This window comes from Gorilla gorilla, chromosome 18, assembly GCF_029281585.2.
Source record: "Gorilla gorilla gorilla isolate KB3781 chromosome 18, NHGRI_mGorGor1-v2.1_pri, whole genome shotgun sequence".
NCBI classification, from domain to species: Eukaryota; Metazoa; Chordata; class Mammalia; order Primates; family Hominidae; genus Gorilla; species Gorilla gorilla.
This window is the reverse complement of record NC_073242.2, coordinates 19,368,999-19,383,588: the sequence shown is the minus strand read 5'-3', so window position 1 is coordinate 19,383,588 and position 14,590 is coordinate 19,368,999. Positions and strand designations below refer to the sequence as shown.

Here is a 14,590-nt window from a genome sequence, read left to right as displayed (position 1 = left end):
TGTATTGTTTGTAACACAGTTACTTAGGGGATGGAAACCCCATTCTCCATGATATTTCACGTTGCATGCCTGTAGCAAAACATCTCATGCACCCAATAAATATATATACCTACGATGTACCCACAAAAATTAAAAGAAAAAAAAAAAGAAATGAAGCCAGACTTTTTTTTTTTTTTTGAGACATAGTCTCACTCTGTCCCCCAAGCTGGATCTCTGCTCACTGCAACCCTGCCTCCCGGGTTCAAGTGATTCTCGTGCCTCAGCCTCCCGAGTAGCTGGAATTACAGGCACATGCCACCATGCCCAGCTAATTCTTAGTATTTTTAGTAGAGAACTTGGTGGAAGTCATGTTCCAGGTCTTGGCTTTGCACTTTTGCTTTTACCCTCTTGGAAAGCTGCTGGAGACCACCACGCTGTAAAGGAGCTGGGCTGGCCCACTGGAGGATGAGAGGCCACATGAAGGAGAACTGAAGTGCCCCAGCTAGCAGGCAGCACCAGGGCCCCAGACACATGAGTGAGATAGAATTGGACCTTCCAACCCAGCCCAGTTACCAGCTGAACGCAGTCACATGAGTGACCCCAGGAGAGAGCACCAGAACTACCCAGTCGGCCCAGAGTCATGAAAAATAATAAATCGTTATTTTAAGCCATAAAGTTTTCAGGTAGTTTATTGTACAACACAGCAATCAGGTAACTGATAAATAGGTTATATTATATCATCTAAGCATTTCATTTCAGGATAGCAAGAAGCACACTATACAATGCTATGACAAGGGAGCACTGGGCCCAGTAGGGTTGAGTCACGGCTCTAATTTTTTCCAACTGCTTTTAAAATAAAACCCACTTTCTTTACTGGCCCATGTGATGTTACGGCCGCTGCGGGGCTGACCCTGTCAAACTCACCTCCTCTCTCTTTTGCTCACTCTGCCCCAAACATACTGGCCTCCTTTTTGTCCCCGGAATAGGTCACAGAATTTGGCAGTACTGGGTCATTAGTAAACTTGAGTTGTACCAGACATAGTGAGCATTTAGGTGCCAGAGTGCCACATTAAAGAAAGAATGAATGGTAAAAAGATGTAGGTGAGGTGATTCACTGAGTGTGTCAGTGAAAAGGAAAGAGAGAAAGAAAATAACCTAGACGAGGCAGCAGGGTCAAATATGAGGACTTGAAAATGTTACTTATCATTAACTTTTATTTTTCCTGATTACAAAGGTAACTCATGCTTCTTTTGAAATTTTTTAATATACCCAAAATATTGGAATATTAAATATAGGAGAGCAAAGGGTCCAAACTTTCATCTCTTCCCCATCTTCCATGTGATTCTTCACTTATTGGCCAACGAATTTAGATACTATTATCTGCATTCTGTTACCTTTGGCTTGCTGTATACATGGCTGCATAAATCGCTATACACACAGGAAATGTCTGTACAATATCTATTGTTGGCCACAGATGTACTTCCACCAGCTATTTGTACAAAGCAATCATTTTCCGTTATTTATCTTTCACAGAGTATATTTGTTTAACACAATATAAAATACTGCTAGCACCCAGCTAATTTCACAGCAAAACTAGAAGGCCATTGGCTTTATTTGTAGATTGTCACTCTAATGCCATACAGATGCCACTTAAAAAATCTCAATTACTTTTTTTACATGATTGAAAACGACCCTCTGAGAAAGGGTTAAATAAATCTATTTCACTTGTTAAATTCATATCATGAAATGCGGAGGTCTTGATCTAACTCTCAGGCTGAGATAATTCATGGAAATCATGTGCTTAAGGTTTATTCTCCCAATTGTAATCTCCACCAAAAATTAAGGATTAGGGAAATACCTGCCTATTAAATATGCTGAATTTTATACTGAGCATTTAAAATAGAGTTAAATATCTAAAGATGAGCCAGGTGCACTGGCTTATCCCTGTAATCCCAGGACTTTGGGAAATCAAGGCAGGAGGACCACTTGAGCTCAGGAGTTTGAGACCAGCCTGGGCAACACAGTGAGACCCCATCTCTTAAAATAAAAATGAAAATAATTTTTAAAATGAAAAAATATACTATTTGTGTGCTTAGAGAAAAGAAGAAAAAATAATCTAAGCAGGAACAACTGTTTGGTTAGAAACTATATTAAATTCATAGTATTTAAAATGATATATATAAAAGAATCAGAAGATGAGTGACTCAAAATCAAAATAATCAAGCTTGCATAGCTTTTGGGGAACAGGCCTGGGTTGAAAGGGTCTGCCTGATTCCAGAGGCTGGAATCATGGAATTGCTGAACCAAGTACCATACAATGCCTCAATTCATGTGTGCAGAAACACCTACACCTATACACACACCCATGCACACCACACATCACACAATAGATGTGTATGTAATTGGCCAAATGCTCTATGGCATAGTAATTAGGTGCCAGCTCTTGCTGTTTCTCTGTCTGCTCTGTTCCCCCTGGTCTTCCTTGGAGTTTCATGGTACTGGCAGGACAACCTAAATAAAAGGCTTGCTAACTTCTCACTCCTTTTCTCCACAGCCTCCAGACCCATCTTTCATGTCAGAATCTGACCTCTGCTTTCAGCAAGCTGTGTGACTGACCATCAGAGTGGAGCAGTGGTCAAACTCTTAGACTCTGGAACAATTCTTGGTTTGAGTCTTGGCTCTGCCACTTTCTAGCTGTGAACTTGAGCTTCTTGGTTAGCCCTGGTGCTGTACAGCCCTGATCCGTAAGATGACGATAATAGCATCCACCTCCAAAGATTGTTGGAAGGATTAAATGAGTGACTGCAGGTAAAGTGCTTAGAATGACATCTGGCACAAAGCAAGGCTCAAAAAGTGCTGGCAACTACTATTCTTGAATCCTAGCCTCTTGCTCTACCCTCTGGCTCTCCATTGTCTGTGAATGAGGCTCCTTCAATTTGAGGGGATTTGCTCCTTGCCCAGCTCCAGCTCCAGGGAGCCTAGCAGACTTAGGCAGTCTCCCCATTCTTTACCTCCCTCCAGAGGTAGTAGATCCAGTCACTGCAGGTATAGTTAATAAATTACCTCCTGTGTGTAATAACTACAACAAACTGAATAAAGGTCACAGACCTCCACAGAGTGCTCATGTAGCTTAATTACGATCTTAAAAGTAGGCCCTGACTTTTATTTATTTATTTATTTTTTTTGAGACAGAATCTCACTCTGTCACCCAGGCTGGAGGGCAGTGGCGTGATCTCAGCTCACTGCAACCTTTGCAACCTGGGTTCAAGCAATTCTCCTGCCTCAGCCTCCCGAGTAGCTGGAATTACAGGCACGTGCCACCATGCCCAACTAATTTTTTTGTATTCTTAGTAGAGACAGGGTTTTGCCATGTTGGCCAGGGTGGCCTCGAACTCCTGACCTCAAGTGATCCACCTGCCTCGGCCTCCCAAAGTGCTGGGATTATAGGCATGAGCCACTGCATCTGGCCAGCCCCATCTTTTGAGAATCCATATTCATTCATTTATCCAATAAACACTCATTGAGTTCCTACTATGTTCCAGGCACTATGGGGGCCATGTCATAGAAAAAAAAAAAACCGAAAAATAATGAAGTCAAGTATAACTAACCAGACATCAGCAGTTTAAGGGCAAAACGCAGATCAGCAAGTATTTTTGAGCAACTTAATATAAATGCTATTTCAAGATATAATTTGAATGGCCCCAATAAACAATGAATTACGCTGCTGTGTAAGAGCCATTTGGATGCAAGTTCAGTTGTGGGTGACAGATAAAAATGCCCCAGTTATGTAATTTTGGTTGGAGGCCAGTCATCATTCAGTTTAAGCATCTATTCCCAATGACAGGATGTGAGGAACAGCTGAATCAAGAAAATGTGAATCTGTTGTGCAGATCAGGATAAGGGGAGTTCCACTTGGGTCTGACAAATGTTGAAATGGTACTAATGTGATTTTTAAGCCTTCGAAAATAACCCACAAAAGACTACATGACTGGGGAGTGGGGAACATGGAGGGAATCCGATTTAATTAAAAAACCCTAAGTCAGGAAATGAAGAAAGTTAATAGTAATTTACCCACCTTGCATATTTGTAGCATTCAAAATACTGAACTTCCTGGCAAAGCGTGAGAAGCAGAGGAGGAGGAAGTTAACATTCCTTGGGTCTGGGAGTATCATTCATTACTTCCCCTCTTCCGCCCAATGACAGGAGCAGGTCTGCTGTCCTTTTAATAGTTGAGGAAACTGAGGCTCACGGATTACTTAGGGCCATGCTGCAAGGAAGCAGTCTAGCAGGATTTTGAACTCCCGTGTGCCTGCCTTTCAATCTTCTCCACTCTTACAAGTGAATAGGTTTGTTGTTGTTTTTGTTGTTTTTGAGACTCAGTCTCACTCTGTCACCCAGGTTGGACTGCAGTGGTGAGATCTTGGCTCACTGCAAGCTCTGCCTCCCAGGTTCAAGCAAGTCTCCTGCCTCAGCCTCCCAAGTAGCTGAAATTACAGGTGCCTGCAACCACACCTGGCTAATTTTGGTATTTTTAGTAGAGACGGGATTTCACCATGTTGCCCAGGCTGGTCTCGAACTCCTGGGTTCAAGCAATCCTCCCGCCTCGGCCTCTCTAAGTGGTGGGATTACAGGCATGAACCACCATGCCTGGCCACATATGAACAGTTTTAACAACCCACATTTTCTACATTCCTTTATCATTCATTATACAATTTAAACTTTAATGCTCTGTTCAAGCACCCTGGAGCATTTGACGTCTAGACTGTTTTCATTTAGTCTCAGGACTAGCTCATCTGTAGGATGTCAACAATGAAATATGAGTTGGCACAAGGATGCCTCATTAATCTCTAATATAATTAGAAATTTATCTGGTTCTTTCAAAGCATTTTATCACTGCTTAGAGGCTGGAAACTGTTTCTAGCCCCCTTGTTACAAAATTATTTATGGGCAAATATTAGATATGCAACCTTCATGTAAAATCTTAATTACTGCCCTTTTAGCTGATTTTTGTGCCCTCTGAAAGGGTATAAATTAGAAGAATAATGGCCAAGTAAATTAGAATAAAGGTTGCACAATGGACTATACATGCACCAAGGTCTAGAAATGAATCCCCAGCTACAGATCCACTGTAGCCATTTCTCCTTATTCATTCTTATTTCAGAGGAGTGAAAAAAACAGACACAAGGGGAAGAAAAATAAAAACAACTTTAGTTCATCATTATGGCTCCTCTAGGACAGGACCATGTCTTCTTGTCCCCTCAGTGTGCCCTGGGGTCTGGCCTCATGATCAGCACACAGCAGGGCTTAATGAATGTTTGTTGAACAGAACCAAACACGGGCGATTCATCCTGCTTCATCCTGCTTGTAGATATTCTTTTTTTTTTTTTGTCTTTTTTTTTTTTTAGATGGAGTCTCGCTCTGTTGCCCAGGCTGGAGTGCAGTGGCACGATCTTGGCTCACTGCAACCTCTGCCTCCCGGATTCAAGCCATTCTCCTGCCTCAGCCTCCCGAGTAGCTGGGACTCAGGCACCTGCCACCACGTCCGGCTAATTGTATTTTTAGTAGAGATGGGGTTTCACCATGTTGGCCAGGCTGGTCTCAAACTCCTGACTGCGTGATCCACATGCCTCAGCCTCCCAAAGGGCTGGCATTACAGGCATAAGCCACCGCGCCTGGCCAGATATTCTTTACATGTATGAAAACAAAGATTATTCCACTGTGCTCATTTCATTGTTTGATCATTATATTCCATCCTTTGTTCAATCGAATAAAAGACACAGTGCACTCAATATACTTTGCTCAACAGCAAGATAGGAAAAAGTGATACAATTGCTGAAATGTGACTCGTGAGGTGCTCTTCCTCACTTAGCAGCAGAACAGAAGGCAGAGAGACAAATCCATCTGACAATGGTGTGGCCAGGCTGAAGGTCTGCTCTGGGACCACTCTTCAACCCAGCCCCACTCCCCTTCCATTCAGCCACACCTTGCACCTGTTTAACACCACAGCATACCTACCAACTGTATCACACCACAATTTGATACAATTTCTGATGATTATCACAGCAGTAGTCAAAACACAGATGATGGGGGAAGGTCAGTTATGAGTAGTGGACAAGAATTAAATTGTCAGGAAAAGCCAAGTGAGCAAATGAAAAAACAGATAAGAATTAGAAGCCATTTAAATTTGATAACTGAAGGCAAGTAAGCAGTCTGTTCTTCAGAAAATAGCTATGAATGAAAAAAAATCAGCATCTCTGGGAGCTATTTTGAGGACAGCCTCCAATTCCCATTTACTAGGAGGGATGGAAACTCAGGCTTCAGGATCATCTGGGCCTTGGTTGGAGATGTGTGCTGTCTGTTGCTTACTAGGTGACCTTGAGTAATGCTCAACTTCTCTGTGTCCCAGGGCCATCCTTGGTAAAAGGGAGGTGATGAAAAAGAGGATCTGGTTCGGAAGGTTATTGTAAGGGTGAAACAAGGTGGTGCACAGGAAGCCAGTGCTGACGCACAACGGGCAATAAATCAATGAGAGGGCTCCTCTGACTTTTTTTTTTTGAGACAGGGTCTCGCTGTGTCACCCAAGCTGGAGTGCAGTGGCGCCATCATGGTTCACTGCAGACTCAACTTCCAGGGTTCAAGTGATTCTCCCACCTCAGCCTCCCAAGTAACTGGAACCACAGGCATGTGCCACCATGCCCAGGTAATTTTCGTATTTTTTGTAGAGATGGGGTTTTGGCATGTTATCCAGGGTGGTCTCAAACTCCTAAGCTCCAGTGATCCGCACGCCTCAGCCTCCCAAGGTGCTGGGATTATAGGCATGAGCCACCACACTGGGTCTTCTCTGACTTTTGATATAATTTGTGATGATTATCATACCAGTAGTCAAACCACAGGTGACAGGAGAGCAATTACCTGGATTTAATCATCAGTACCTGAATCATTGACTTTATTTTACCAGCTTTTTTGTTTACAGTTCTCATTAGCAGAGTGCCCTCTCTTGTTAGTGAAAATAAGGGATCTGATCATTGCGGTCTTCCCAGGTTCAATATGACAACCAAGACTGTAGTAGCACGTCAGGAGAAAGAGTGGGGACTGAGGTCCCCAGATTTGAATTCGCCAGGCCTATGTGTCAAAACTAGGATTTCTGACAAAGCAACATGAGGAAAACCTTACAACTGTGTCTTTGTTGGGGTGAGAGATGTGAAGCCCCCACCCCAGTTCCACCTGCAAGGGCTACATGATAGCTGAATTGCATTTAAGAGAGGAGGGAAAGCTGCATGCTGGGCTTGGCCTTGCTGAGTGGGCCATGCAAGCTGAGAGCCACAGCTGAATTGTTCAGGATCCAAAAGGGGTCTGCAGAGCGAGCATGGGGAGGGGGTTCCCAGAGGGTGAGAAATGCTTCCAGAGAGGATTAATGAAGTATTGCTTGATAAGTGCCAACACAACCCTCTTCCCCACCTTCCCATGACAGAACCCATAAAACAAACCCTCCTTGCGAGATCACTGTGGAATTGGATGGTTTTTCTGGGAACTGGGACCAATTCCTGAATAAGGACTCTAGATGGCCAAGGAACAAGAATGACACCACTCAGGTAGCAGGTGTAACCCACACTATCTTGGAAGTACCTGTACCACTGTATCACTGAGATAAATAAGTTAACATGTATTGAGTTCTTCCTAGGTTCCAGGGACTGGCCTAAGTACTTTACACGAGCTACCTCATTTCATCGGCATAATAATCCCATGAGCAGGTGCTATGATCAGCCTCATTTTACATGGAAGGAAGTGAAAATGGCTCAGAAAGATGAAATGACTTGTCCTGGGCTGTGCTGCCAGTTGGGATGGAGGTGGACTTCAAAATCAGGTAACTTTGACTCAAGTGTTGCTCTTAACTGCTACGCTATAAATCAAGGCCCAATTTACTAATTATTTGCATAATTAACATATGAGGTGGGGCGGGGTCAGACTGTGCCATTTGCCCCCCACTGTTCTCCGCCATCAACTAAACTCATGAAATAGATGCATATCTTCTTTCCTCACCCCTCCAGGAAATTTCTCCAGGGATGAGTCCAATAGAACAGCCTTCCCAGATAGAAGGAAGCTGGGTTTTGGTCAAGGACATAGTAATAGTGACATTCCCTGGTGTATAATCATGCACTCCTTATTTAATATTTATCAAGGGCCAACTCTATGTTCACCATGTGCTAGGCATTGGGTAGCATTGACTAAAGATATAAAAATAAATCAGAGAATCTGTCCTCAAGGAACTTAAAATACAGGGGGAGACAGACATGCATAAAATTAAGTATATGTGGGCTAAGAATGTCTTAATTAAGGATGTCTTAATTTGCCATAAAATGAGGAACAGATGAAATACTCTGAAATCTGAGAGTTGAGATCAATTACTTCTAGTTTGAGCCCAGCAGGGAACTGGAAGCTTCAGAGAGAAGTTATGGAGCCGAGTTTGGAAAAACAAGTAGAAGTTAAATATGCAGAGAAGAGGAGCTCAGGGATTTTTTTTCTAAAAAAAGCAGGAGCAGATGCACAGAGGCCGTGAGGTGGGGGCTGGTGCAGCGAACTTCGAGTGGTTCTGCTTAGGTGGAGGGTACCATCGGGAAGGGGAGCACTGTGGGGGAGAGATGGAGGGAGGAAGGAAGGAAGGAACCAATGAACACATGAACTAGGCAGAGCCTTGAAAGCTAGGCTGAGGGCTAGTGACTTCGTTATGTGGATCTACTGTTGTCAAATGGTGAACCACGGCCCAGAGGTGTATCCCAAATTCTTCCTTCCTAAGCATGCTACCCATATTCTGATCAATGTCTCATCATCCATTTCTGCCTCAAGTAAAGACACAACTGTCATGGTGACGCCTGTCAAAGGAATGTTCTGCTGAGCAGATTAAGTGGCAGGCAATGAGGGGGAGGTATAATATGGAGTGATTAAGAGGCAGGTGGGGCAGGATACTGCCAAGGCATTGCTGAGGAAACATCGGGTATTTGCTAGAACATGGGAAAACCTTATTTCCTCAGTATATAGAAGAACCAGCACGGCAGTAGGCAGTTCTCAGATGGGGACCCTGTGCTGAAGGGCAACTAGTTGGGTGATATCATTAACTATGGATAATTTTATAGACCCTAGGATGTGTCAACCTCATTGGGGTTTACACTGTAATTACTGCCGACTTTTTTAGTATCTTTTTTTTCTTTCTGAGACAGGGTCTTGCTCTGTTTCCAGGCTGGGGTGCAGTGGCATGATCATGGCACACTGCAGCCTCACCCTCCAGGGCTCAGTTGATCCTCCCACCTCAGCCCCATGAGCAGCTGGGACTACAGGTACGCACCACCATGCCTGGCTAATTTTCTTTTCTTTTTTTTTTTTTTTTGTAAACACCGGGTCTCACTTTGTTGCCCAGGCTGGTCTCGAACTCCTGGGCTCAGACAATCCTTCTGCCTTGGCCTCCCAAAGTGCTGGGATTATGGGCATGAGCCACTGTGCCCGGCCTTTAGTATCATTTTGAATCATTTAATCTGGATTTGAGTCCTAACTCTGCCATTCACCCTTGATCACGTTTCAGGCCTCTGTGTCCCTCCATTTTCTCCTCTGCAGAGTGCAGATAATAATAATATAAGGAAGCTCACATGGCTGGGGAGAGCAACTGCAATAATGGAAGATGCAGCACTCAGCAAAGTGCCTGGCACAGAGCGAGTGCCTGGTCAATAATAAATGTTGTAATTTTACTCTCTTCATCTGGATCATCCAAAATTCTAGAATTCAAAACTGTGCAGGGAACACATACACCCAAAGTATCCCGTGAACTACGGAAAAGAGGGAGCCTCTAAGGGTATCCACGTGGGTGTAGGCCAGCATCGGAACTCGGTTTCTACCGAGTTTACCGAGTTTTTGCCCAGTATCTACAATCAATCAATCAATCAATAAGCCAGGCGTGGTGGTGCATACCCGTAGTCCCAGCTGCTCAGGAAGCTGAGGTGGGAGGATCAACTGAGCCCTGGAGGTTGAGGCTACAGTGTGCCATGATTACGCCACTGCACCCCAGCCTGAAAACAGAGCAAGACCCTGTCTCAAACAGAAAAAAGATACTAAACTAAAACTTCCCTGCAGAGAAGTTGATCCTCCGCAGTGCGATGTTAATGTTATTTACTGAGCACTTACTGTGTTCCAAGACTCTCTGCGAGCAGTTTACATTCATGACAGTTGGCATGGAGTAGAGAGATGCCAGGGGGAACAATCAATCTAGAGCCAAGTAGCAAGTAAGCAGAGTTTTGTGGGATTTTTTTTTTTGAGTTGAGGGTCTTGCTATTGCTCAGGCTGGAGTGCAGTGGCGTGATCATGGATCACTGCAACCTCAAACTTTGGGCCTCAAGGGGCCTTCCTGCCTCAGCCTCTTGAGTAGCTGAGACTACAAGTATGCGCCACCACACCTAGCTAATTTAAAAAAAAAATTTTTTTAGAGATGGGGGTCTCACTATGTTGCCCAGTGGTCTTGAGCTCCTGGCATCAAGTGATCCTCCCACCTCAGCTTCCCAAAGTGCTGGGATTATAGGTATGGGCCACCGTGCCCGGCCAAGGAGAGCTTTAATCAGTGCATGTAATAAACAGAAGCTGAAGACCCAAGAAACCTGGTGGATGCCAAACTGCACAGGAGAAGGGCAGGCAGGAGGCCAAGCAAGGCGGAAAAGCTCTCTGGAGTCCAAGTGGCCAGACAGATGGCAGCGCCTGTATGTGCACAGTAGATGGTGTGGCTGGAACTGGGTAAGTGACCCCAAACACAGGCTTTCCCTCCCGAAGGGGTCATCTGGAGAACAACTTGATGGTACCAAGATAATGAGTTATCATCTGATAATAATGAATGATTGAGAAGCTTAAAATAAAGAAATCCTGCCAAACAACTGACCTCAAAACATTTTTCTTTCTTCGCTTGGTGAAGCAGGCTAGCCATTCCGGGAAGCAGAACAGGAAAGATGAAAGTTTCCAAATATTCTTTGGGAGAACCTAAAACAAACAAACAAAAATTTCCCCTGCAAATCCCCAGTGGCCCGAGCTAATCTGGGAGAAATGTTTACTTTTGAGCCAGAAAAAGGTACTGTCCATTCAATCACATGATCTTAGATGTTATATTCTGCTCGACTACAGAGCTGGGCTGTATAACTAAAGTAACTTAAAATGTCCCTCTGAGCCTCTATAGTCTGGTGAAGATGTAGGAAGTATCCTACATAAGGCCAGGTCCACCAGCTTGTTATGGCCCCAAAGCAAGAATAGCAAGGGTGCCAGTGTGGCTGGAGGGACAAAAACAAGGGGAGTGTGGTAGGATATCAGAGCAGAGAGGAATTGGGAGTCAGAGTATAATGGGTAAGGTCTTAGGGTCACGGTAATAAAGGCAGTCGTTAGCCAAGGCCCAAGGCATGCAGAAGGCACAGAACAAACCAGTAGCAGAGGGTCTGGTACCAGGGAGGGCCCAAGGAACTATGACTCAGATCTGCAGTATACACCCCTGCTTCCACACACAAAGCAGGGAAGCATGATGATGTTTTCTTCTACTTTTTACTTTTTTTTTTTTTTGAGACAGAGTCTCACTCTGTCGCCCAGGCTGGAGTGCAGTGGCACAATCATAGCTCACTGCATCCTGCACCTCTCAGCCTCAAGCAATCTTCCCACCTTAGCCTCCCAAATAGCTGGGACTGCAAGTACCTGCCACCACACCCAGCTAATTTTTTTTTTTTCTCGCTCTGTCGCCCAGGCTGGAACGCAGTGGTGTGATCTCAGCTCACTGCAACCTCCGCTTCCTGAGTGCAAGCAATTCTCCTGCCTCAGCCTCCCAAGTAGCTAGGGTTATCAGTGTGCACCACCATGCCTGGATAATTTTTTTTTTTTTTTTTTTGTGATGGAGTCTTGGTCTGTTGCCCAGGCTGGAGTGCAGTGGCACGATCTCAGCTCACTGCAACCTCCCCCTCCCAGGTTCAAGCGATTCTCCTGCCACCATGCCCAGCTAATTTTTGTATTTTTAGTAGAGACAGGGTTTCACCATGTTGGCCAGGCTGGTATCGAATTCCTGACCTCAAGTGATCCTCTTGCCTCAGCCTCCCAAAGTGCTGGGATTATAGGCATGAGCCACTGCATCCGGTGATAATTTTTTTTTTAAATTTTTTGTAGAGATGTAGAGATGGGGTCTCCCTGGGCTCAAGCAATCCTCCTGCCTTGGTCTCTCAAAGTGCTGATATTACAGGCATGAGCCATCACAGCCGGCTACATGTGTTTACTGTTCTCTTTTTCTACTTTTTATTTAATGTAAAATCAAAGTATGCTTTTTGTTACTTATTATCTTTATTACATTTTTAACCTTAAAGATAAATCAGTGAAATAAAGGACATGTCTCTTAAAAATAAAACAAGAACACATTCTTTCTTATGTATGTGGTCTCCCTGAGGTCCATCTGTCCGCCTCCATACCCACCCTGTGGTTCTGCAATGTTAAAAGCCCCAAATTATAAAAGATGGCATCTCTCTTACTCACATGTTTTTGGGTTGATTGTTTCCGATTTATCTTGAGGACAGGGTGTATGTGAGATCATGGTGAAATGGGAAACCGGAAAACAGTGCTCTGCACTGAAGCCATGAAAAAGCATTTCCTCTACTGGCGCAACCTGGAGGCAGACAGGGGAGTGGAGGCAATTCATTTAAACAGCTTAAATAATTGCATTTTCTGGTATAACCTTATGAACGAATAAAAGTCTACATCAGACTTTAAGGTTCAAGGGGGTACGCTGAGCACAGATCTTTGTCTCCCTTCCCTCCTGAGACACCTATAAACGACAAGGCAGAAACCCCTGATAGAGAAAAGAAGGACCAGCTGTGGATGAGACATTTGTAAACATATCCAAAACACCAGGGATGAAGCCTCACTCAAGAAGCAAGAAACTCACGCCTGTAATCCCAGCACTTTGGGAGGCCGAAGCAGATGGATCATCTGAGGTCAGGAGTTCAAAGCCAGCCTGGCCAACATGGTGAAATCCCGTTTCTACTAAAAATACAAAAAAGTAGCCAGGTGTGGTGGCGGGCGCCTGTAATCCCAGCTACTTGGAAGGCTGAGGCAGGATAATTGCTTGAACTCAGGAGGTGGAGGCTGCAGTGAGCTGAGATCGCACCATTGCACTCCAGCCTGGGCAGCAAGAGTGAAACTCCATCTCAATAAAAAAAAATAAATAAATAAAAGAAGCAAGAGTGGAAGTAACAGTCACAGGAGGAAGCTGCCCCAGAGGACAGATGTCCATCCTCCCATCAGATCCCAAAGGGACTCAACACTCAAGTTGACAGGCACTGAACAGGGTGGGAACAAGAATGGAATGATATATGGCAAGGCTGGGTGGAAATCCGGCTGGGCTAACTTGGCCTGCTGCCCACACTCCCCTCAGGCTTCTTTCTGGTCCTTCAATATCATAAAGCTGTGTTCACACCAGCTGGATCTCCAGCTCCCCCTCCTCTCCAGGAACTCTTCTGTAAACCAATGAAACAGCCTGAAAAGGAGTAGAACACTTAGAACCACTTAGGGCACCATGATGGTAGCGTAAGAAAAAAAATTGGGCTGGGTGTGGTGGCTCACGCCTGTGATTCCAGCACTTTGGGAGGCCAAGGAGGGCAGATGGCTTGAGTCTAGGAGTTTGAGACCAGCCTGGGCAACATAGCAAGACCTCATCTCTACTAAAATTCAAAAATAATTAGCTGGCAGTGGTGGCATACGCCTGTAGTCCCAGTACTTTGGGAGGAAGAGGCGGGAAGATCGCTTGAGCTTGGGAAGTGAAGTACTGCACTCCAGCCTGATGACAGAGTAAGACCCTGTCTCAAAAAGAAAGAAAGAAAAAGTTGATTTAGAGACCCCCGCGCCCGCTGCCGCCCAATCCCAAAATACCGACTCTCTGCCTGTTCACCCTGAAGAAAAGTCGGCCAGTGGACAATCACCCTTCATGAGCACCCAGTCAGTGTTCTGCTATTCATAGAAGAGACCCATCCAGAAAACAAACCCACATGTACAGCAGTAGAAGAAAGCCACACCAGCCGTGATACTGTGATGGTTAATTTTCAGTGTCAACTTGACTGGAATAAGGGATACCTAGGTAACTAGCAGAGCATTATGTCTGGATATGTCTGCAAGGGTTTTCTGGAAGAGACTGGTGTACATGTTGGTGGACTGAGTGGAGATCTATCCTCAATGTGGGCAGGCACCATTGGATTGGCTGAGGGCCTGGAAGGAACAAAAAGTTGAGGAAGGCTGAATTCTTGCTCTCTTCTGGAGCTAGGACGCCCTTCTTCTCCTGCCCTTGGACCTCAGAACTCCAGGTTCTCTGGCTTTGAGACTCCAGGGCTCTCACCAGTGGTCCCTGGGGCTCTCAGAGGCTAATTAAGTCCAGCTAGATTTCCATGTAACCCTGCCATGTATCATAAACAGAGGCCCTCAGACTGGTAGTTACACTGTTGTTTCTTCCTGGCTCTGAGGCTTTTGGATTTGGACTGAGCCACTCTACCAGCTTCCCTGGTTCTCCAGCTTGCAGACAGCATAATGTAGGACTTCTCAGCCTCCATAATCATGTGAGCCAATTACC

The 14,590-nt window shown here is 44.8% G+C and overlaps 1 protein-coding gene across 6 annotated transcripts in view; it reads right to left on the bottom strand.

The window, feature by feature from the left end:
* IQCK (IQ motif containing K) overlaps positions 1–14,590 on the bottom strand; it is a 142,471-nt gene that overhangs the window by 114,393 nt on the left and 13,488 nt on the right. For all 6 annotated transcript variants that reach the window (XM_063700016.1, XM_019012054.3, XM_055365384.2 and 3 more), the window contains 2 exons: positions 12,508–12,637; positions 10,892–10,989 (listed from right to left, as the gene is read on the bottom strand). In XM_063700016.1, the coding sequence (XP_063556086.1) occupies positions 10,892–10,989; positions 12,508–12,637 (228 nt within the window). The remainder of the gene's footprint in view (positions 1–10,891; positions 10,990–12,507; positions 12,638–14,590) is intronic.